Here is a 23,226-nt window from a genome sequence, read left to right as displayed (position 1 = left end):
TAGTTGTTAATTGTTATTAATTGATTTACCAACCAGCGATTTGACTTAATATTCTCATAAATTGCGACAAAAACAGCTAGTGTAATATGTTTAATAATTTAAAAAGTAATCCAGTGCATGACCTTTGGGCCACTAGTAGGTACTCTCGTTATACGGTGTTGCGCAAGCGCAGTGCGACCAGGAGTCGCGACCGAGTCACTCTATATCGCTCTTCATTGTCTTGCATCTTTATTCGTGTAGAAGGCGTGAGAATGCATATATGCATATATATCCATATATCCATAATACCTATACTATATACTATACTAATATCGATAGAGAAACTTTGCGACATTGTTACATAAAATTTAGATTCCCACTACTCAATCCTGATGCTGCAGGGGACCACCAATGCTGATGAGATTTAGAAACTGTCGGTTAATAATTGATATTGAAGGCCAACCAAGTAAAGACTTTGTCGTTGACCTCGAGGATCCAACTTTTCAACCCTGATGATGTAAGGAATTACATTCCTAAATCTTGGTGATCCCATGGGACTTTTAAACGATGATCAGGACGGAGTGAACAGCAATGGAGGTTTATCGGTTGATGACGATGATGATTGCCATGGAATCTTCCCGTACCAGTTTTTGAAGAATTTCAACAGAACTAATTACACATATTAAAGTCACAAGCCTGTAAGGTAAGACGATTACTTTTGATGTGTAGTCATAATTATTGCAAAACTTTGTTTACTCTTAATGTAAAAATTAGGGCACCATTACCTACCTATAGCATAAATATATCATATTATGTGGAAATAGTAATTAATGTTGATTTATGTCGGTTTCACTAAATTAAAATATTTGAACTGATGACCGCCTGAAGCTTTGCTTGACGAAAAAATCCTTTCCATTACTTATCTTACATATTCCGTGGGAATTCTACTGGAAAATGATAAACTCAGGGTTCCCGCGGGATTTATTAAAACCTTAACCCTGCGTGATAATAGTCGGGTTCGATTCTCGGCAGGGGGAATTCAAAATTTACCTAAATTTTCTCTAGTTTGGTCTGCTTCGAGGCCTCGGCCGTGGCTAGTCACCACCCCACCGCCAAAGCCGTGCCACCAGGCGATTTAGCGTTCCAGTACGATGCCGTGTAGAAACCAAAGGGGTCTGGGTTCAATAAAAACTGCCGTACCCCTTCCAGGTTAGCACGCTTCAATCGTAGACTGTATCATCACCACCAGGTAAGATTTCAGTCAAGGGCTAACTTGTAAGTTGTCTGAATTAAAAAAAAACCTGGCAATAAGTAGGTAAGTACATACGTAGATCAAATTCGCTAACACGTGCGGTGACGAAATCCATCAAAGTTCAAACGACACACGTCAGTCAAGTCTAGTAACTGGAGCAAGTGGCTAGAATGCGCCTCGGACGCCGGCCGAGCGGAAAGTGTTGCAACTTTATGTCATTCCTCGACCACTAACCTGCGTCGCTGTCAACTTTGAAGGGAAACATCTTAACGTATTAGTTTCAAGTTTACTTGATAACTTCATTTCATAACACATTTTGAATTTGAATCACTATACATATTATAAATGCGAAAGTGTGTTTGTTTGTTGATTTGCTGGTTTATTGGTTTGTCCTTCAATCACGTAGCAACGGAGCAACGGGTCGACGTGATTTGCACGGGTATAGTTAAAGGCCTGGAGATTGACATTGGCTACTTTTATTCCCGAAAATCAAAGACTTCCCACGGGATTTTTAAAAACCTAAATTCGTATGCGAATGAAGTCTCGGGCATCAGCTAACATCTACTAAAAAGACCGGTGATAGCCCAGTGGTCAAGACATATTCGAGGGGTTGGGGGTTCGATTCCGGGCACGTACCTCTAACTTTTCGTAAAATGTACACGTACATTTTAAGTCGGCAAATCCAAGAATTTTACTCTTTCAATTCCTGTTTTATCGTAGATATTATGACTATTATTGTGACGTAGCAGCATTCGTAGAGCTCCGTGGCGCCACCTGAGGGCCGTAGCTGAAATGAGCGCTGTATGCTCTTGTGCTTGTGCAACAATACAGCTTTATACCGAGCTGAGACTTTTTAGACGACTGCCAGAAAAATGTAAAGTTTTTAATAGGGCTCTCTCCGTCACTCGCTTCATACAATCGTAGTTCCAATTTCATTTGAATATTAAGCAACCAAAGTCTATGAAATTTTGCAGACATATTCTAGAAACTAATATCTGTGTCTGTGGTGTTTTAGATTTTTCTGAAAATATGTAGTTTTAAAATTACAGGTGCTCAAAGATTTGTATGTAAATTTTTAAGACCGCGTAACTTTGAAACTGAATATTTTAAAAGAAATCTGGAAAACCACAGACATAGATTATAGTTTCTAGAATATGTCTGCAAAATTTCATGGACTTTGGCTGCTTAATATTCAAATGAAATTGGAACTACGTTTGTATGAAGCGAGTGACGGAGAGACCCCTCTTAAGGTGTACATATGTGAGTTTCTTTATTCCACCACAACTTCTAAATTCCTGAACAGATTTCGATATATGGGGTATCGTTACGATTCTTTCATCATCCCGAATGACAAAGGTTATAAATTTTTTGAAAAATGTGTGTGACGCTAATTGCAAACTTTTTTTTATTTTTAATCCCCGCCCCAAAAAGAGGGGTGTTATAAGTTTGACGTGTGTATCTGTGTATCTGTCTGTGGCATCGTAGCTCCTAAACGAATGAGCCGATTTTAATTCAGTTTTTTTTTTGTTTGAAAGGTGGCTTGATCGAGAGTGTTTAGCTATAATCGAAAAAATCGGAAAAAGAAAAAATTTCTAGTTTTCTCATAGAGGTTTTTGTGTCGGGTATTTTTTAAATTTTGAGTTATTTAGTTTATTTTTTGGCAGGACAGTCGTGTTTTTATTATTTTCATGATTTTTACATTCAGGTTGTTCCAAGTGACACTGGTTATTTCGGCGCATCTTCTGCTTGGGGCTTTACAGTGAATTATTGAAAGTGGAAGCCAAAATTGCACATTAGGTAACCACTATAATTGCGAACCTCCTAAGTATTTTATTATTTTGTTTGCATACAATAAGTAGTTTTTCGGTAATAGAATTTGATGCAATCCACTAGTAGGTAAGTGTCTAGGTGAATGTGGTACATTATTAATCTTATGTAACAGAAAACACTAAACGATCAGCGACTAATCTTTTTCGAGACTGATCGTTAATAGCATTGCGAAATACACCAAAGTAATATGGTAAAATGCCTCATTTGCTTTTTTTGCTTGCAAGCTTTGATGCAGGTCGCATGATAGATACGTTCTAGTTTTCTGAGGTTCTAGTGTTTCTGCATAGGTAACTCTTTATTTTAAAAAAAGTTAGCATTAAACCCAGCCCACATAATATTCTTCTTCTTTGGATGCCCCTCTGACTAGAGAAGGTTGGCTTGAACTACCTCTTTATAATATTAATATAGATATAGAGAGATTTAGCGCCGTCGATTTAACGGAAAAGAAAATTGCACTCATATAGTACGACTCCACTATCGGAATTCAGCAAGTAATTCGCGTGGCCGACGTCAACCGTATCGTTAAAATATGAGTAAAGATCCCTACAGAGGGAAGCTTTATGTAAGGTACGAGGGTTGATACCTATTCAGATAGGGTTGTCACATAAAGCATGTGAAAAATTTAGGGAAAAATAAAAATATTGTATGGTAGGTATACATAGCAATGTACAAAAAAAATATGTGTATTAATTTCACAAAAAAATATTTTTAAGCGCGTAATTACACCCTAAAAAGACACCCCTTACTCTGTGGTATCCTTTCCGCACATTCCCGCTACTCCGAATGGTTGGCGCGAAAATAGTTTTTTTTTTAATCCTGCGGGTTCTCTTTGTTTATGTATAGTCTATACTAATGTTATAAAGAGGTAATAAGTTTGTAAGTTTGTTTGTAGGGGGTAATCTTTGTAACTAATGAACCGATTTTGAAAATTCTTTCACCAGTAGAATGCCACATTATTCTTAAGTGGCTATATTTTATTTTCAAAAAATTAGGGATCCTTACGAAGATTGTAATAAGGTACCCGTGCGCAACCGAGACGGGTCGCTAGTCCGGAATATATTATATTATCTGATACACCACAGGGAGGCCTATTCGCTGTAACAGAATGTCGCTTCTGCCGTCTGCCTGGTTTGCGGAATGCCGAACTATTATTATTTTGAACTAGAATTCATTGCCGAATCCCGATAGTGAAGCCGTACCATCAAAGATATCCACACTGAACTATAAATAATATAATTGATACTGTTACATATAATGTTATATGAGTCCTCATTACCCACTGTGAAGCCGGCACCGAAGGCCATATAAGCGACGGATCACCGCCGGCCTGCGCATACGCAAGTCCGAAGTAAAAGCTGCGCGAGTGACTGCTAATATAAACGAATCATATATTAAGCACTATATTAAGATATTAATAAACTGTGTAGTGATTGTGGGTGATCATGAAGTTTGCGGTTAGTTTTTATTGTGTTCATCCTACTTCAATATTATAAATGTAACGTGTTATTTGTTAGTTCGTTGGTTTGACCAACAATTCGCTTCAACAGAGCATGACATCGACAAGATTTTTTTCGATATTGCATCGATATGTAGTTAAAAACCTGGAGAGTAACATAGGCTAGTTTTTATCCCGGAATATGGAATTTTTGGAAAATCTAAATCCACTCGGTCTTGGGAGCGTTTGGAACCCTCGTAGCTTTAGTTTTAAGTTCACATAATTAATTATCACTACTATATCATCTTACAAATCTAACAATTCTGACCATCAAAAGGTGTACAAAACACCAAACAAAGGACCAAAAAAAGGTGTACAATATAATACCAACTTTGATTAAATGATTGTGAGTTTGAGTTTGAAGTCGCGGGCATCATCTAATAGTGTTATAACCTATACTAATATTAAAAAGTTTGTAAGTTTCTTTTTAATCAATAGAAAGCTACATTATTCCTGAGTGACAAAGGCTATATTTTAAGCTGCACCCGTGCAAAGCCGGGTGCAGCTTCGGGTCGCTAGTAAATATATAAACACGGAAGTGTGTGTCCATTTGCTATTAGCTATTTAGAGATCAGCCATGGAACCAGTCTTAATGAAAGGCATGAAGGTAGTTTGCATCCTCAAGATGGACTTAGGGCTTAGGATTTAAACAGAACAGTTGGTCTCAAAAAATCAAAAAGTTCCCACGGGTATTATAGAAGCAGGCGTTATTTTGCGGAAGTCCATGATATACAGGGATGATGTAAAGGCTTAATTTGCCTGCAGTTCCCACGGGATTTTGTAAACCTAAATCTACGCGGACAAAGTTACGGGTATCAGCTAGTATTAAAGAAATTAAAGTAGAGGTACCTTTATGTAGAAGGTGTTTTCGGATGAGTGGCTTTAGTTAAAGCGGTGAACTTTAATTGTTTGAACTTTTTGATGACTGACTGAACTTTGGAATTTCTAATTTATATGTTGGTTAGTTTCCTCAGAGAGCACGTTACAACCCAGATCATTCTGCAAATGACTTCACTAGGAATAGAGTACTTTAACTTTTAGAATTACATGTTTGTGATAACTAGCGACTGTGAGAGTTCCGGAAAACACGCCTCATTCATTTAATTATTATAAAAGGCCTCATCTCTTCTTCCGGTAACTTTTCCCCCCATTTCTGTTATTATTCAGATACAAGTTAGCCCTTGACTGCAATCTCACCTGATGGTAAATGATGATGAAGTCTTAGACGGAAGCGGGCTAACCTGGAAGGGGCATGGCAGTTTTTATTAAACCCACACCCCTTTGGTCTCTATAGGTAATCGTACCGGAACGCTTAATCGCTTGGCGGCACGACTTTGCCGATAGGGTGGTTACTAGCCACGCTCAACGGCCGAAGCCTCCCACCAGACCAGAGATTTAGAAATTATAAAATTCCGAACCCCTGCCGGGAATCGAACCCGGGACCTCCCACTAATAAGACCTCAGCGCTTACCACTGCGCCAGGGAGATCGTCGATATATAATAATGATGATTAATATAATAATGGATTAATTAAATTAATAAAATTAGGTGCCCCTACTTCTGTTGGTGGCAGTCAGCCATGCTGCCAAGGAGGGAGCGAAGAACAGAAAAGAAGAAAAAACAGACAAGAGAGAACTGACGGAAGGGAATGCCGGGTTTCAAAAGAGGGCACCCATCATACCAACAGGTATTTATCATCTTGTGATGTAATCCATCTTCTTTTTAAAAGAAATGTAACAGGTTAGCTTCTGAATTTGATGCTATTACTAAGTCACCTTTGTCCGTCCGTCTGTATGTCTGTCTGCGCAATGTAAATCATAAATCGGAAGAGGTAAATAGTTGAAATTTTCAGAGCATGTATTTCTATTGGTGTTTTAACAACAAATACTTAATAAAAATTTCAAAATGGCCGCCATGTAAATTAAAAAAATAAAAGTAGATTATCTTATACAATAGTGAAGAACTCTCAGGCATGAAGGATTCCTAGTCGCGTATAAGTGATAATTAATTACTTAAAAAGCACAACAACTCTGAAGAGTTAGAATTAATTGCCTGCTCAGAATCAAACCCCCGACCTTCCGAAAAGGAGCCGACCTCTTAACCACTAGATCATCACCGCTTTTTAGGGTTCCGTAGTTTATATATTCGATTCTTAACTGACCCAAAGTAGGACATTTTCATTTCACCTTGTTTTGATCACTTCATTTATCCCTTCGATTATTTTCTACAATTAATAATTTTATTTTTTCCAGCATCTCCAGCTTTCGGCGGCGGAATAGAATACGCAGATTCAAACAATGCATTACCGGACAAATCACCAACACAAGTGAGTTAACCATAATACCTACTTAATTAATTTTATTACACAATCGAAGATTACGTAAATGATAAAAGAGCGTGGATTTGACCTACAGCTCGCTCTAGCAATGCGCGGGACTGCAATTACCTACTTCTATGTATACACGGCATATAATTTTACCTATATTGAATCTTTGAAAAGAGTAACCGCCGAGTTTCTTGTAGGTTCTCCTATTAAGGAAAGACGTTCCGAACGAGTGCTGATGCATTCAATGATTAAAAAGTAAGTATATACTTGTAAAAAGTCAAAAATATTTTTAACTTTTAATACTAAGTTTAACATAATTTACTTAAATAATAATTAAGTAACTCTCCCAAACTAGGCCTTCAACTTCTATTGTTTAACTTATATTTATTTTTATGTTACTTTGTTAGCTTAGGTCAAGGCAATTCATTTCAAACCAACTTTAATTAAGTCACTTCGTTCTAATCCTAATTAAAATTAAAACGTTTCATTTAGATTTGGAAGATTTTCTAAGTTTAATTGAAACATTCCATACGTAATAATAGTCCCTTTGTTATATTGCTAATTACTAAGGGGCGTGAGACCTTCCGTCTAAATATTATGATCATCATCATTGTTAGCCGATAGATGTCCACTGCAAGAAATTTCAAGCTTAGCTCTCTCCGTCGCGTCGCCCGCTGAGTGACCGAGCTTTCTTATAAGACCCGTAGTTAGCGTCCATATCTCTGATCCTTAATCATCACAGCGATGATAATATATGGATCCGTCTCAATATACATGTCACAGCCAAAGTAATAAATCCTGATATTATATATATTATCTAGTCATTATTTATAATGTCTACCCAATTTAGATAAACTGATAATTGACACAGAATTAATCACATTAACTAGCAATTTTATATAATTTCTTCGAAGACTTGGATGATGTAATAAAACAAGTAGGTACTTACAGGTAAATATTATAAAATTATATTTCAATTTGCCTTATGCATACCTAACTATATGTGTAGCAATATTATACTGTTTTGAGACTTATTTCGTGGTTTAATGACATAATTATGTATTATAACGGGTACATAGGTTAGGTTAGGTTAGGTTAGGTTAGGTTAGGTTAGGTTAGGTTAGGTTAGGTTAGGTTAGGTTAGGTTAGGTTAGGTTAGGTTAGGTTCAAAGTTAGACCGTATTTATTACTTTGGCTAACTTTGAACCGCTATTATGAATAATATCCGGATAAAGTGATTAATTTATTACATTGTCTAGTCAATTTTGATATTATACATAATGACCAGTCATTATGTATAATAGCTATTTAATCACTATGACTGTAACATACATATAAAAAGAAAAATCCTGTATTCAATATTTTTAACCCTCTGAATCCTTTGCAAAGAGGATTTAAGTAGGTATTCTCTTTGAAACCAATGCCTGTTTACTTCATCACCTTGAGAGGTATTACAACCTAAGCCTCACACCCGTACTACGTGTAGCTTTAGGTACATATTAAATGTTGTTCTTCACAAAGCTCTTCTTGAAGCAAAGCGTTTCTCCTGTTTATTACCCTCATAATCTTTATTAATAGTTAATACACAGTTGTCTTAGATAAGGATGTAAACATTAGGAAGCATATAGATTAAGTGTTAGGTAAAACTTAGGATTATAACTAGATACCTACTTATTGCGAATTTGCCTCCTCATTTCTAATTCGCACCGTTAAGATTTGGAACGCCCTTCCAGCATCAGTTTTGCCCTCCAATTATAATATAGGTATCTTTAAGTCTATGTCCAGCTGTGGGATGTTGAGACCCCTCTTAAACGTAAGTTACATGTCTTTAAAGTTTTATGGGTACCTTCAAGTCAAGAGTGAATAGGCATCTTCAGTGCCTAGTGGTATTTGCATGACAGCTTGGCGTGATACAGCTGGACTATTTCTATAATTACACCTGTAAAACCTGTATCAGCAAATAAATAAATTGATTGATTGATTGATCTTCTAGGCAAGCGCGCTCCATCTTAGCACCTTAGGCTGCATCATCACTTGCCATCAGGTATGATTGCAGCTAAGTATTAGTGTATAAATTTTGTAGTATAGTGTAGTGTATAATAGGTAGGTACACTACACCACCTTGTAAGCAACTGAAGCTCAGCCTTTAAGCAACTTTGTCACTAACGAATTCATCAATTGCCTTTTTGCGTACTGTAAAATCCGGTGAACCGGTTCTTTCCTTTACTAATGCTAAGTATAAGACATGGCTACCTACCAAATATGATTCTAGGTCTACGGAAAGTAGGTACTTTATAGGTATTGATTTCCTAAATGGATTTTGACACAACAGATAGACAAACAGGTAGACAGGCAGACGACAAAGTGATCCTACATTTATATTTTTGCCTGGAGATACGGAATCCTAAAAATTGAAAAAAGTGGTGATAGCCTATTGGTTAAGGCCTTCTATTCTGGGGGGTAAACCCAAAAGAGGTGTGTGCTCCGGACCCCCATAATAGGAGACCAACGTTTTAACCACTGACCTATCACCGCTTGTGTACAGATCTAGTAAAGCCTGTTCGACGTGTGACATAGAACCTACATAGACCAGGAAAATGTTACATACTCTGATGTAAGACACTTATATGGAACATACGTTACATCGCGTCCGCTTTTCCACTTAAACGAGAAGTTTTCGATACAAAGTACAAGTTAACCAGGATTATATAACCTCACCTTATTTATATACTATGTTTATATATGTCGTATGAATATGTAAAATTATCCGCCAATTTATGTGACATCTTTGTACATAAAATGTCAATTACGCTTTAATGGTTCTACAATAAACGGGTTATACTGAAAATCATTTTAAATAGAAATATAATATAAAAACTTTTTATTCGAATAAACTTTTACAAGTACTTTCGAATAGTCAAAAGCATCTGCCACTGGTACGGAATGCCTTTACTACCGAGAAGAACTAACGAGAAACTCGGCGGTTGCTCTGTTCAAAGATTAGATTGATAATAATAGTACCAGGCGGTACAATACTGTCCAGGCCGTAAATAAAGCGATTTACTGTCGAGTAGTATTAAAAAGACGAGGTAATACCTAGTATTTCCGAAGTGATTTTAAGAGGACGAGGTGCCAGCAGAATCCTTTTAAAACTACATAATTCGGCCGAGACTTGTATATTACTTTTCTTTCGTTTGCGAGAAAGCAATAAACGAATAAATTCAAGCAAAAACAGGTGCTTCAGGATTTCAACATATATTGTGATCTTTGATCCCGAAGACGAAGTTACAAAAGAAGTCATTATACCTATTATTATTGACGAAAGAATTTTTTCTATATTGAGTAGGTAAGATGAAGTACTCGTAATGTAGAGCGCCGTTCGATGTATTGGATTATCGATTATTGAATTTTCAACTTTAAAAATAACGCTGTCCCGCTGTCGTTATGTCATTTTGTTTATTTTCCAGCGACAGCATAGTTTATTAAGTTTATCGGAATGGAGTGAATGCGAGTAAATTCGATAAATTACTCGCTCACTCGCTCCCTCCGTTTAGGGTTGACAAACTTACAAAATTTTTTGGGACATCCTGAAAAAAAAAACAGTTTTTTATGATACTAGTGGATATAGACTGAAAAAATGCATGAAAATGTGATCGATTTGTTAATCGCCTTGCAAAAGTCTACTAATTAACAACTTCTAATTGAAATAATAAAGTATTGAGCTGCACAACTCATAGCCAAGTTTAGGAAGTCGGTCTTAAAATTCTGGAAACCAATTTTAAAGTTCCAGAAATCATTATTTTTTGTATTTAACCTGGGTACCTTTTTCTTATACCCCATAATAGAATATCTATAATCAATAGTAATGATCTATGGTAGCACGGGTCTTGAAAGTCGGACTGTCCCCTAAAATCGGAAAAACGTGGTGCACCTACAGCCCCGGGCGACCAGCGTGAAATAATCTGCGGAATTTTATGACCCGGTGTGGGATATAGATTGAAATAACTGCATGAAAATGCTGTCGGTCTGTCAGTGAACTTTTTGGTTGGGTTGTTTTGTGACCCGTTTATATTGTCAGTGGCTATTCAGTGAAATGTTACTTTTTGGCTTTACAGGCTTTTGTCCTGACGTTTGTTATTTTTATACTTTCGTAGCCCGAGAGCTTGTGTTAAAAAATATTCAACACGCATGACTAAAACTATCCTTGTAATTACGATCTTTCGGATTTAAGTTCGCGGGCTCTTGTATATTGGGTAGTCTACTAAATATATAGTTATTGTTAAAGATTAAACTCATTTTACACGATCATATACTTTTTTTTTTCACTTTCACATCTTTTACCATTGTATCGACATCATTAAGCGTCACCAGAGAGTACCTAGAGGCGACCAAATCAAGAACTTCATCTAACATATAATATATAAAAAGAAAAGTCCTGACTCATTGACTGATTTATCAACGCCCAGCCCAAGTTCTTGGACCTAGTAGAACACTGAAATATTGCCTAGAGGTATCTTCATATAAACAAGGATTTTTTCTATAAATCAATGTACTTGTTAACCTACCTACTTGTTTAAAGTACTTGTAATGTACTTGTTAATATACCTACTTGTTTAAAGACTGACTTTGTGCATAACTTTTATGTTGCGTAAAATTAAAACCGGTGCGAATAAAATAATTATGTTTATTTTGCTAGAATATGGTACATACATAGTATCTACATTGGTCTTAAAGATTAAAATCGCAAATCCTGCCAAGCATGGCGTGCAAAATTAATTGAATCCAGTTCAGCATCTTATCTCACCTTCTTAACATATTATGTCATCATGCAAAAACCATTAATCTATGCGCTATTTACAATTTGTCATTAGGCAATCACATAATATTCAAAATCACATAATATTCCAAGCAAGGCGTGCATATTCTGCCAAGCAAGGCGTGCATTGAACCCGGCAGCTCATACAGTTACAATTGTTTCGCCAGCTCTTGTATTATAAAATCTGAATCACCCTTTTAGTTATTTACACGAAGGCTATGTAGGCGATAATATTACATGTGCCGTTTTCCGGCGGGAAACAAGTTCGATCAAATGATAACCGAGCTGCACTTTACGTAAGTGATTATGATGCAACTTGTTAAGGCGTCGCACCCACGCTGACCGGCAAAGCTCAAGCAAAAATCGGCCAAGTGCGAGTCGAACTCACATGAAATAACACTTTATATATTTTTTTAACTATCATGGCGACAATTTTGAAATTCATATTGTTAGCGGCAATAGAAATACCAATACATTCTGGGAAAATTTCAACTCTTTGCCGGTTCACGAGATCCAGACAGACGGACGGACAGGCTTAGGAATAGGGTCCCATTTTCCAAAAGTTCAAAACACGGATAGATAGAGTTCCCATAGCCATCTTGTTCATCTTCTTTCTTCCTGCGTTTCTTTACCACACTGAGACGTAGCCGTCCATTGTACGTAAGACCCCTGGTGCAGCTGCCCGCTGGATCACTCTGCCAAACAAATAATTTTTATTTCAAAATGGCCGCCAAGAAAATTTAAAAATAAAGTGAATATCTTGTACGATGGTTGGAACCTTTCATGTACAAGTCGGACTAGCATTTGACTAAAAAAAATTTAGAGACCCCTATTTTTTTGGATATAACATCTGTCGGATTAATTTTATTCGTATAAAATGTAGCCTATATCACCCGGGTCATAATAACGAATCGATTGACACCTCATTCATCAAAATCGGCTCAGTAGTTTATACAAACCTACACGCCTATACATAGACTGCCAAAATAGTAACCCTTTCTTTTGGCTATGTCGGTTTTTGCCTACAGTGAACGTGGAACGCAGAACTCTAGAGTTGGTCTAGAGCTAGACCGTTGGCTGTGAGCTCGTCGGCTAATGTTCCGGTGTGGCGGTGCCCATCAAATGAAAGTGAAGTGTCTAATAGATGAGATGGTATCTCGCTAATAGTCAATTAACGCGGTTGATTACATTGAGATAGCTGTGTGTGTCTCATGACTAGATTACGTTGTGAGATCTAGCGATGTATCAAATTAGACCACATCCGTGTCTTACAATTTGCGGTCTACTTATTTGCAGTCAAACTAAAAGTGAATAAATTATACAGGGTGTAACCAGAACGCTAGCAAAAACGAAGACAGGTCGAAGAGGCCAACGAACGTTACATAAATAGGTCACTCGGAGTCAATGCCGCGTCGTAGGTGGTACATTGACCCAAGTTTTGCACGCTATACATTGCGGGTTTGAAAAGTACTAAATCACTAAAACTACAAGATATAAGGTAAATGGTTATTGGCATTGGATTGTGTTTAATCCATAATAATAACCATAAGTTTTTGCTAGCGTTCTAGTTACACCCTGTAGGTATCCTGAATAAAATAATAGTTATCATCATGGTCAACCCATCGTTGGCCCACTACTCTCAGAAGGAGAAGGGGCTTAGGCCATAGTCTACCACACTGGCCAAATACATACAATTTGTACTCCACACACCTTTGAGAACATTATGAAATGAAGATCTCCCAGGCATGCACGTTTCCTCGCGATGGATTCCTCCACAAAGCAAGTTTTTTTATTGGAAAGCATAAAACTCATTGCAAATAATTTTTAAATTCACTCTTCAAATTAATACCATCTCAAAATTAATATCATCGCATAAGAACTTGACCTGAAAACTTGGAGGCCATCGCAAAAAGCGTAATGGCCGTATTGTACAGACGAAGCCAGCTGAAATACATAGCGCGCAATAAAACACAACACTCAGACAAAAAGATAATTAACAAGGAACAATTAGACTGGACTGGACTGGAGGCACGAATTTAAATAACAAATGGCTGCAGAAATAAAAGTGACTGAATAAAGGGGGAAGCTAATAGGTTTGAGAATTTGAGTCCGTTCGGGACGCAGTTTCTAGGGTTCCGTGTCTCCAGACGAAAAACCTGTCAAGTGCGAGTCGGACTCGCACACGCAGGGTTCCGTGCCATCATACAAGATATACCTACCTAACTCTACATCTCCTGAGAACGCGCGTCGAGTGGTGTTGGAATTTGTGTGGTGCTGCGTACCATACAGATTTCGATGGTTTGGCGGATTATAGCAAATTAAGCTTTTGGTTCCTTGTATACCTAACTCTATTATGCAGAATATTAGATTTAGTAAATTACTTTTTTCGAGATTTTAATTTTTTTTTTGTGATGAAACCACAAATTCATGGTTTTCGGATTTTGCCCTTATTTTGAGATTACATAGTAAGTTTTTGGAAAAAGCGCATGACCTCCAGAAAGGTCAAACCGCTATTAAACTAAAAAGCCAGTAATAACAAAAAGACGCTCGTTAACTACGGAGCCCGCTAGTTACCGAAGTCTTGTCACTCAGTCGCGAGACCTATTTAGAATTTACAAGCACCCGTCAGGGTTGGATTTCGTAGTATAATTATATAAGTAGTACTAGTATTTATTATCCTGAAATATCGGGAATTTCGACACGTACGGCAACACCAAATCACACAACGACAAGGTAGACGGAGATTTCCCACGTGCTATTTTAAAATCTCGGTCGTCGTCCTGACAGAGAAGGATTGATGTATTTTATGAATCAGAGCAAGAGGGACGATAATACGAAACGTAGTACTCTAAACGCATAATGCCAAAAACCCATAGAGTAAAGTAAAAACCCGGCGCATAGACAAAAAAGAACTTGAAAAACGGCAAACGTAGTATAATTTTTGACAAGTAGTATAATTTTATTTTCCATGTAGTATATTTTTTAGGGTCTGAATACAACCCTGACACCCGTTTAATTTCGCGAGACCCGCCGTTTAGCAGCTCGCGTCATTCATCGCGGGGCAATTTGCGAGGCGCGAATGAAAATTAAACGTCGCGAAAGAATACGATAATTTTGATGTTAATTATCCTTTGGGGATGATTTTAAACTAGTTAGGTGAAGATAAAATAGAAGTAAAGAATAAAATGCTAATTAAATCTCACTATATTCTGTGATTGTGTGTGTATGTGTATGAGTGTGTGTGTGTGTGTGTTTGTTACTCTTTCTCGCAAAAGTACTGGACGGATTTGGCTGTTTGCAATGTTATAAGTACCATGGATTAAGCCTATATCTAAGCGAGAGCAGTCGCAGTTATCGTCTTAGTATTATATGTATGTATGTAGTTAAAAGTTAAGAACTACCCACACCTGCAGGTCAAAGTCAAATGGTTTATAATTAATTGTTCCATGAAAGAAGCAACTCAAATGTTCCATTACCAGGATCGAATTTCAACCTGGTCAGCAAGTTTGAAATACGAACATGAATAATCAGACCCTGGTTCTAGGAAGGTACTCCATAGATTCACAGAAAGTTCCCGGTGAGTACGCTTTGGTTCCAAAACCGATAACGTACTTACTTACCAGCAGCGGTTTCTAGAAGACCTTAGTTTCGTGTTTGGTAAACAAACTTAAACTTCGCTTTGAACCGGATTAAATCTATAGGTAACGGGAAATACATCATTTGCTTGAGTAACTTAACCCTCCTACCGACTGCGCCAAATATAGTAAAGCAATTTTGAGAAATAGATTTTTTTAAATATAAATAGCGAGAAAACGAGCAGGCGGGTCACCTGATGTTAAGTGACTACTGCCGCCCATGAACTTTGCAGCACCAGAGGAACTGCCAAACTTTTACGTTTAAGTTTTTTATTCAATCAAACTTTTATACTTAGGTACTTTTGAATCATCAAATGCATCTCACTGATTCGGAATGCCTTTCCTACCGAGAAGAACCGGCGAGAAACTCGGCGTTTACTCTTTTTAATGATTTGATATGAGTTTTTTATATTCATTATTGTAAGGTTACTTTTAAAAATTGATTTGAATTGTCAACAATAATATAAAATTATTAATTTATCTAATGCAGGTAGTTTGATAAAATCGATATTTGGCTCATTCGATGTCATACAATCTGTTGCTAGGGGGCCAACAAGATTGAACTTGCATAAATACGGGTGTTTCGAAGGTTTTAGTTTAGTCTCCTTCTGAGATTCGTAGCGATATCGCATATTTTCGGTATTTGGATTGTGAACTGAATAATTAGATGTTGTGATAGCAATCACGCTCTAATTAAATTATTTATTTTGGCATTAGTTTGTTTAGATTAAAACTCTCGGATAACCTTACACATTAAACTTGTGTTTTTTGTGTTGGTTTTGGAGAGGACATTCCAATAATTCGATAAAAATATTTAAATAATACCTGCTTTTCTGAGTGACGCTTATATTATAGGCAAGCGCTTGACCACAATCACACCTGATAGAAATTGATGATGTGGTCTAAAATGGAACGCGTTTACCTAGAAGGTGCCTATTCACTCTTGTTTTAATAATACCCGGATTGTAATTGGTAGGAAAAACAGATCGCGGAAGAGTATTCCAAACCTTAGCCATGCGTATGAGGAATAATGACGCAAAACGTTTCGTGCGTGTAGATGGAATGTCGACGACATAAGGATGGAAACTCGCCCGACGTCTTGCGGTTCGGTGGTAAAATAGTACCTACCTGTAGGTAGGTATATATTATGCCGTATACTACAATCGTATTGGCAGTCCCGCGCATTGCTGCAGGTCAAATTCACAATCTTTTATTATATTTAAAAAATTGTAATAGAATGAAAATAAATTAAAAAACCTCAATCCCGTATTTAATTGTAATCAAAGAGAAATAAAGAGTTCCTGTGGCACACGTGACAGTGATATATCGTTGCCAAGATCGCGATTTATTCTTTGGTTTTTCGTTTCGGTTGTTTGGCTTTCCACAAACGTAATCTGACTTACGTTAAACGAAATACATTTTAAATACAGAGAAAGAAATTCCAAACGATTTTATTTACCAACTTCAAAAGCGGAGAAACTTCTTAAATCTAATCTTTTTAGGTTTCCGTACCTCAAAACGAAAAACGGATTTCGGATTTTCCCTTTACTTGTGCTTACCTACTCGTATAAGACATTGCTACCTGATAAATTCATGATTCTGGTCAACGGGACGTACCCTATAGGTTTTCTTGACAAACAGGCTAGACGGACAGACGGACAGACAACAAAGTGATCCTATAAGCTTGTTTTTCCCTATCGAGGTACGGGACCCTAAAATCTACCTACGTTTCCGGTGAAGTAAAATTCGAATTTGAATTTGGAATCAAAATTAACGGAAGTGATTGAAAAGGCAACATAACTAGTTCCGGAATAATACACCGATAGCATCACAGGATCAACATAGCCCGTTAGCCATACAATCCAATCAAACAATTCAATGGAATCGAGCAAAGCCTAGCTAAATACTATCGCTCGGAGGTGAGGCTTTATTAGTGCAGTGATAACTATTGTTGCTCCAAATCTCCTCGCCGATTGTCTGAATTGAACTATTGGAGGTCATTTCGAAATCACTGAACTGAAAATCTATAAGTATATGTATAAAAGTAAACGCTGTCCATCCGTCCAAGCTATATGGCATGCAGAGCTATTATGAAGTAGACATCCGCTAAGAAAGGATTTTTGAAAATTCATGACATAAGGGGATAAAATAAGGGTTTGAATTTTGTGAAGTTCACGCGAACAAAGTGACTCCTCGCGGGCATAAATCTACGAATATAAAAAGACTGGTCTGACTGTTGAATGTCTGTCAGACTGGCTAATGATGAATGATCCACACCCTAAGCCACTTGGGGTTGGAAATATGAAATACTAGCTGATTTTCCTAATTTCAATTTTTATTGCGAATTTGGGTTAATTTACAGATCTTAATACTATTGTTAGATTCTGCCATATTCTATCTTTCTTCCCGTAGATATATGTTTTCGAAAATCCTGTGGAAACACATTGAGCCTCCGGGGTGTAGCATATGTGTTAATCCATGGTATAATCTATCTCTATTCCTAGCGAAATCCGTCCAGTAATTTTTGCGTGAAAGAGTAACAAACATCCATACATACATACTTTCGTGTTTACAATATTAGTGGGATGATAAAATATAACAGTAGGTTCGTTTCATCACGTAGTCAACTGTATCTAAGCACTTATGTACAGACATAGATATACAGCTGACGATCATTCATTTTTTAGTCCATGCACATGAAATTGTGGCAGTAAGCTAGTCATCCAAATGTCAGAACCTCAGATTTAAACCACCGCGTAGCTCTGTACTGGGTAAATTTGCACGGAGGTATCGGGTAATCGCTAGCTATACCCACAGCGACCGCAATCGCTATACCATATAATCGGATTGCGGCGGCGGCCGGTGCGAACATCGATTAGCCACCCAGCGATGATTACTATGCGATCATTCCAAACTAATTACATAAATATCTTCTACAATCTCCTGAAGGCCTAGTAATAGTCTCAGATCCCACTACATAACATATAGCGCCTTCACCATCTGCCTGTCTGATTATGAAAGGTGTTTTACATAAACCATTATGTCTCGACTGGTTTGCCTAATGCAGTTTAAGTTTTAAGTTAGACCAACCGTGTCTGTTTTCGACTCCTTAACCCGTCGATTTGTACTTACAGTAATCGAAAGCAAGAATCATTAAGGATAAGAAAATATAGAGTTGCGGGAAAACTCTTGAAGGATCAGGGTCGCAGCGCTTTAAAATTTGAATATTCAAGCATGTCATATTTAAGCGGGGTCTCTCCGTCACTCGCTCCATACAAACGTAGTTCCTATTTCATTTGAATATTAAGTCCATGAAATTTTGCAGACATATTCTAGAAACTATCTATGCCTGTGGTTTTCCAGATTTCTGTTAAAATATTCGGTTTCAAAGTTACGCGGTCTTAAAAATTCACATACAAATCTTTGAGTCCCTGCAATTTTAAAACTACATATTTTTAGACAAATCTAAAACACCACAGGCACAGATATTAGTTCCTAGAATATGTCTGCATTTTATGGACTTTGGTTGCTTAATATTTAAATGAAATTGGAACTACGATTGTATGGAGTAAGTGACGCAGAGAGCCCTGTTAAATAGTCGGATAATAACCGAATAAAATCTATAGGTACCTACTAATAGCATAACGAGCAGAATAAGTAGTCCGTGATGTTAAAATTATGATTCAAGCTAGTAGTCTTGCAAAGAGGTCACAACCCCAGATTTAAACCACTGCATAGCTCTGTTCTGGGTCAATTTGCACAGAGCAATTGGATCGCTAGATAAACCCAATGTAGACCACAGTTTTTGGAGAACCTAATCGCTATACAATTTAATCTGATAGCGGCGGTCAGTGCGAAGATCGGTTAGCTATCCAGCGATAATTACTATGTGATCATTAACTAATGTCGCCATCTTATCAGTGTTTTATACGATATATGTATTTCGGAGAGTGTGATCAGAATTTATTTCCCATTTTGTCCACCCTTCACTAATTTACCACCGAACCGCAAATCGTCGGGCGAGTTTCCATCCTTATGTCGTCGACATTCCATCTACACGCACGAAACGTTTTGCGTCATCATTCCTGATACGTATAAGTTACCTAATGGAATCAGTTCAAGGCTGCCGTTAATTTAAGTTAGAGTACCTAACCAATTTTTTTTGATAGCCGTAATTTCTTCAGCCATCGATCAGATTTTGCTAATTACTTATGAAGTTCACTCGTTCCCCATGAGACGAAATTCTTCTACATTAGATTTTGTTATTCTTTCGATCGGGTTATAGCAAAGTAAGCTCTCTCCTCTTTGCAACTTCTGTGTACAAACAAAACTATAATTTTCAAGAAAAACCAACAACATTAACTAGCTCCGTAGCACTTTGTTTACATTTTATTTCGTGTAAAAACTTTGACAGTACGCTCTAAATAGCTTCGGCTAACTTTAGTTTATACTTCCACTTAAGCGTCGGGTTTCGTCGCAAAAAGGTTTACAAAGTTCTGCATTGTAAGAAGCGCCGGTTTTTAGGGTTCCATACCCGAACAGTGCCAACGGGACCTTATTACTAAGCCTCCTCAGTCCGTCTGTCTGTCAGCGGGCTGTATCTCATAAACCGTAATAGATAGAGAGTTGATTTCACACAATGTGTATTTCTATTGCCGCTCTAATAGCAACAAATTAAAAAAAAACAAATTGGCTGCCAAGCACAATACAAAAAAATAAAAAGTGTTATTTCTTGTATGATGATACGGAACCCTTCGTGTGCGGGACCGACTCACACTTGTTGGATTTTCAAAATGTCGTTAGCCGAAAAACGTGATTCGGGGCGCAGTTCGCGCGGCCTGATATCTGGAAGGAAAGAAAAAAGCTTTTTGTCTCTTAACTTTCCTTGAAAGTCAGTTTTAGGCTTTTAGGGAATTGGCAAACAAATCACGCAGCGGGCGGGAAGCCTTAGACTTGTACACAACTGTCCAGAAAAAGGAGTGTAATGTTTTTAAGGTATTAAAATGTGAGTTTCTTTACTCCACCATAACTTCCAAATGCTTGAAAAGATTTGGATGTATGGGATATCGTTAGAAATATTCGTTTTATATTTGACTATCATCATCATGATCAACCCATCACTCGTCCACTAACTGCTAACGGGTCTCCCTTCAGAATGAGAAGGGCTTAGGCCATAGTCCGCTACGCTGGCCTGTTGCGAATTGACAGACTTCACATACCTTTGAGAACATTATGGAGAACCCTCAGGCATGCAGGATTTAATTGCTTAGAAGGCTCAAACTCCGAAATTTTAAAGATCCTAAAGTTATATTTTTGGTTTCAGCAAATCTACGCGACGCCGGTGCCTCAGTTCTCGAAGGTGTCTGACCTGCTGAGCGGACAGACCCCTTCGTACCAAGCCGCTATCGCCAACCATCTGTATTCCCCCGTCTCCATCTACCAGTCTAGGGTAAGGAATTTTAACATACAGGGTATAACCAGAACGCTAGTAAAAACTTAGCGTGATATACTACCTTAAAACACAATCCAATGCCAATAAAACCATTTGTCTTATCTTGTAGTTTTAGTGGAATAATTTTTTTGGGGATTATTCAAAAATGCAATAATAGCAGTAGTGCTGAATACATTATTATATTCGACCCCGGATACGCACCTCTAACTTTTCAGAGTTAGTTGGATTTTAAGCAATTAAAGCTCATAGTTTTAAGTTCTAAGTACCTATCCAGACACTGCCCCTTTTTTTAAAATTATAAACTAAGTATATGTTTTTATTTCCAGTTTGGGCAACCAACGACCTACGAAGTATCAGCACCAGTACCCTCAAACCTGGCCTACGCCGAGCACCGACTCTCCCTCCCTTCACCAAATGCCATACAATACAACACCAAACCCCAGAAACTAGCTAAACTAAACTACGCACAGCCTCAGCTTGTTCAGCAAACATACGAACAGAACTTGGCTCCTCTACAAGTCACCGCAAGTCCTCTCCAGCAAGTCCAATATAACCAAGTTCCTCAATTACATGGCAATCAGCAATACGTCCAGCAACCGAACCAGCTCCAAGTCGCATACCGCCAGGAACATCTTGTTGGAAGGAATCATCAACAGCCTGAGCAAAGAGATTTGAAGAATCATCCGGCACCTTCGCAGGTTTTGGAAAAACAAGTGATTCACCAGGTATGTAACATAATCTTTGTTGGGCAGAACATTAATCTTTGTACGCAAATAAGTGATGCATCAATCGACATACCAGAAATCGTCATAAGCTAGGTAGTTCAGCGTCATATCGTCTACTAGAGAGAGTGCCAGCGTGTGCCAGACCTCTCTTAAACTTAAACTCTTCGTAATAGTATTATCATGATCAATCCATCACTACAGAACACGAATCTCCTCTCAGAGTGAGAAGGGTTTTGTCCATAGTCTACCACGCTACCGCGCCGGCCAAGTGTGGATTGGCAGATTTCACACACCTTTGAGGTCATTATTGAGAACTCTCAAGCATGCAGGTTTCTTACGATGTTTTCCTTCACCGTTAAAGCACGTGATATCTAATTGTATAAAACCCACGTCATTGATCCGAAAAGTTAGAGGAGCCTGCCCGAGATCAAACCCCCGACCTCCGATTAGGAGGCGGACGTGCTAACCACTAGACTATCACAGCTTCAGATTGAATATAATACCACATTATTCTTCTCTTATTACAGGTATTCAATGATAAACAGCAGAATGCCCTCAGCTACGCCAGATTTAGCGTCAACCAACCAACGCCCACTTATGACCAGGCTCAATTGCAGCAATCTCATCAGCAACCACTGCCGCAAGCTCAACTTCAAGCTCAACAATATCAACAACCTCAACAGTTGATTCACCAACAATACCAACAACCTCACCAGATAATTCACCCACAGCAATATCAACAACCTCAACAGCTAATTCAACCTCAACAAGATCAATATCAAGCACAACCTTTGCAAATTAGCTATCAACTACAACACCCCACTCAACAGTTGCCTCAAATACAATACCAAGGTCAACAGCAAGTTGCTCATGAACAAGTACAGCCGCAATTACAGTATCAACCTCAACAACCGCAAGTACAGTACCAAGAACAACCACAGTACTTGTATCAACAGTTACAGGAACAGGCGTTGCAACAGCAAAGTTTGTCTCTGCCTCAACAGATCCAAGATCAATCTCAATCTCAGTATCAACTCCAACCAACGCATCAAGCGTACCAGCAACCACAGTTATTTAATGTTGAAAAATCCGAATCGACACTGTCGAAGCAATCTATCCCTGAAAGACAAAGTTACTTCAAACAAGCGCCGATCATTCAACCCAACTTGAGCTCAAGCCAACCTCAAGTTCAAAGTTCGGGTCATCACGGTTCGCCCGCCGCTTTACCAACTTTCCCACCTGTACAATATTTCGGGAAATTCGCCCAATCTCTCTTCGGTGACTACCAACATTAAAATAACTGCAATTTGATTAGAAATAGGATATTAAAAAATCTTCAATGACTGAATACCTTCTCCAAAATCTTATTACCTAATTAACAATTTGTAGAAAATTATACCTATTTATTAAAATGCTAACATTTCTATTTTTTGTAAATACTATAAGACGTGCCAAAAAAGTTATTTATTTAAAAGATCGCCTATTTAATATTTTAGTACTTGTACCTATGTGGTATTTGCTAATATAAATATTAAAATAATACTTTTGCATGCACTTAAAATATACGAATCTGTAACTGTAAGAAACATAGAAACTATAAGAACTCTACAACAATATGCCTAGAGCTTATAATCATATTAAATGCTACAGAAATATTATAAAAGAAGCCTACTTACAAAATCTTTGATCTGTGATGTTGTACTTACTTTAAATACT

General features: G+C 37.6%; 1 protein-coding gene and 1 long non-coding RNA gene across 2 annotated transcripts in view; one reads left to right on the top strand and one right to left on the bottom strand.

Annotated features, from left to right (window-relative positions):
• The window catches only part of LOC123873141, a 15,909-nt gene extending 6,016 nt beyond the window's left edge, over positions 1-9,893 (bottom strand). The window contains exons 1-2 of the long non-coding RNA XR_006797608.1: positions 9,761-9,893; positions 9,487-9,489 (exon numbers count right to left, since the gene is read on the bottom strand). This is a non-coding gene — a long non-coding RNA (uncharacterized LOC123873141). The remainder of the gene's footprint in view (positions 1-9,486; positions 9,490-9,760) is intronic.
• LOC123873127 (PAX-interacting protein 1-like) lies at positions 4,357-23,226 on the top strand. The gene is made up of 6 exons (XM_045917839.1): positions 4,357-4,515; positions 6,105-6,243; positions 6,809-6,882; positions 20,657-20,782; positions 21,112-21,510; positions 22,038-23,226. The coding sequence occupies exons 1-6, from the start codon at positions 4,504-4,506 to the stop codon at positions 22,803-22,805; spliced, it is 1,518 nt and encodes a 505-aa protein (XP_045773795.1). The 5' UTR covers positions 4,357-4,503; the 3' UTR covers positions 22,806-23,226.

Source organism: Maniola jurtina, chromosome 16 (genome assembly GCF_905333055.1).
Source record: "Maniola jurtina chromosome 16, ilManJurt1.1, whole genome shotgun sequence".
Taxonomy (NCBI): Eukaryota; Metazoa; Arthropoda; class Insecta; order Lepidoptera; family Nymphalidae; genus Maniola; species Maniola jurtina.
Note: the sequence above shows the minus strand (reverse complement) of the source record. Positions and strands in the feature narration are given on the sequence as shown.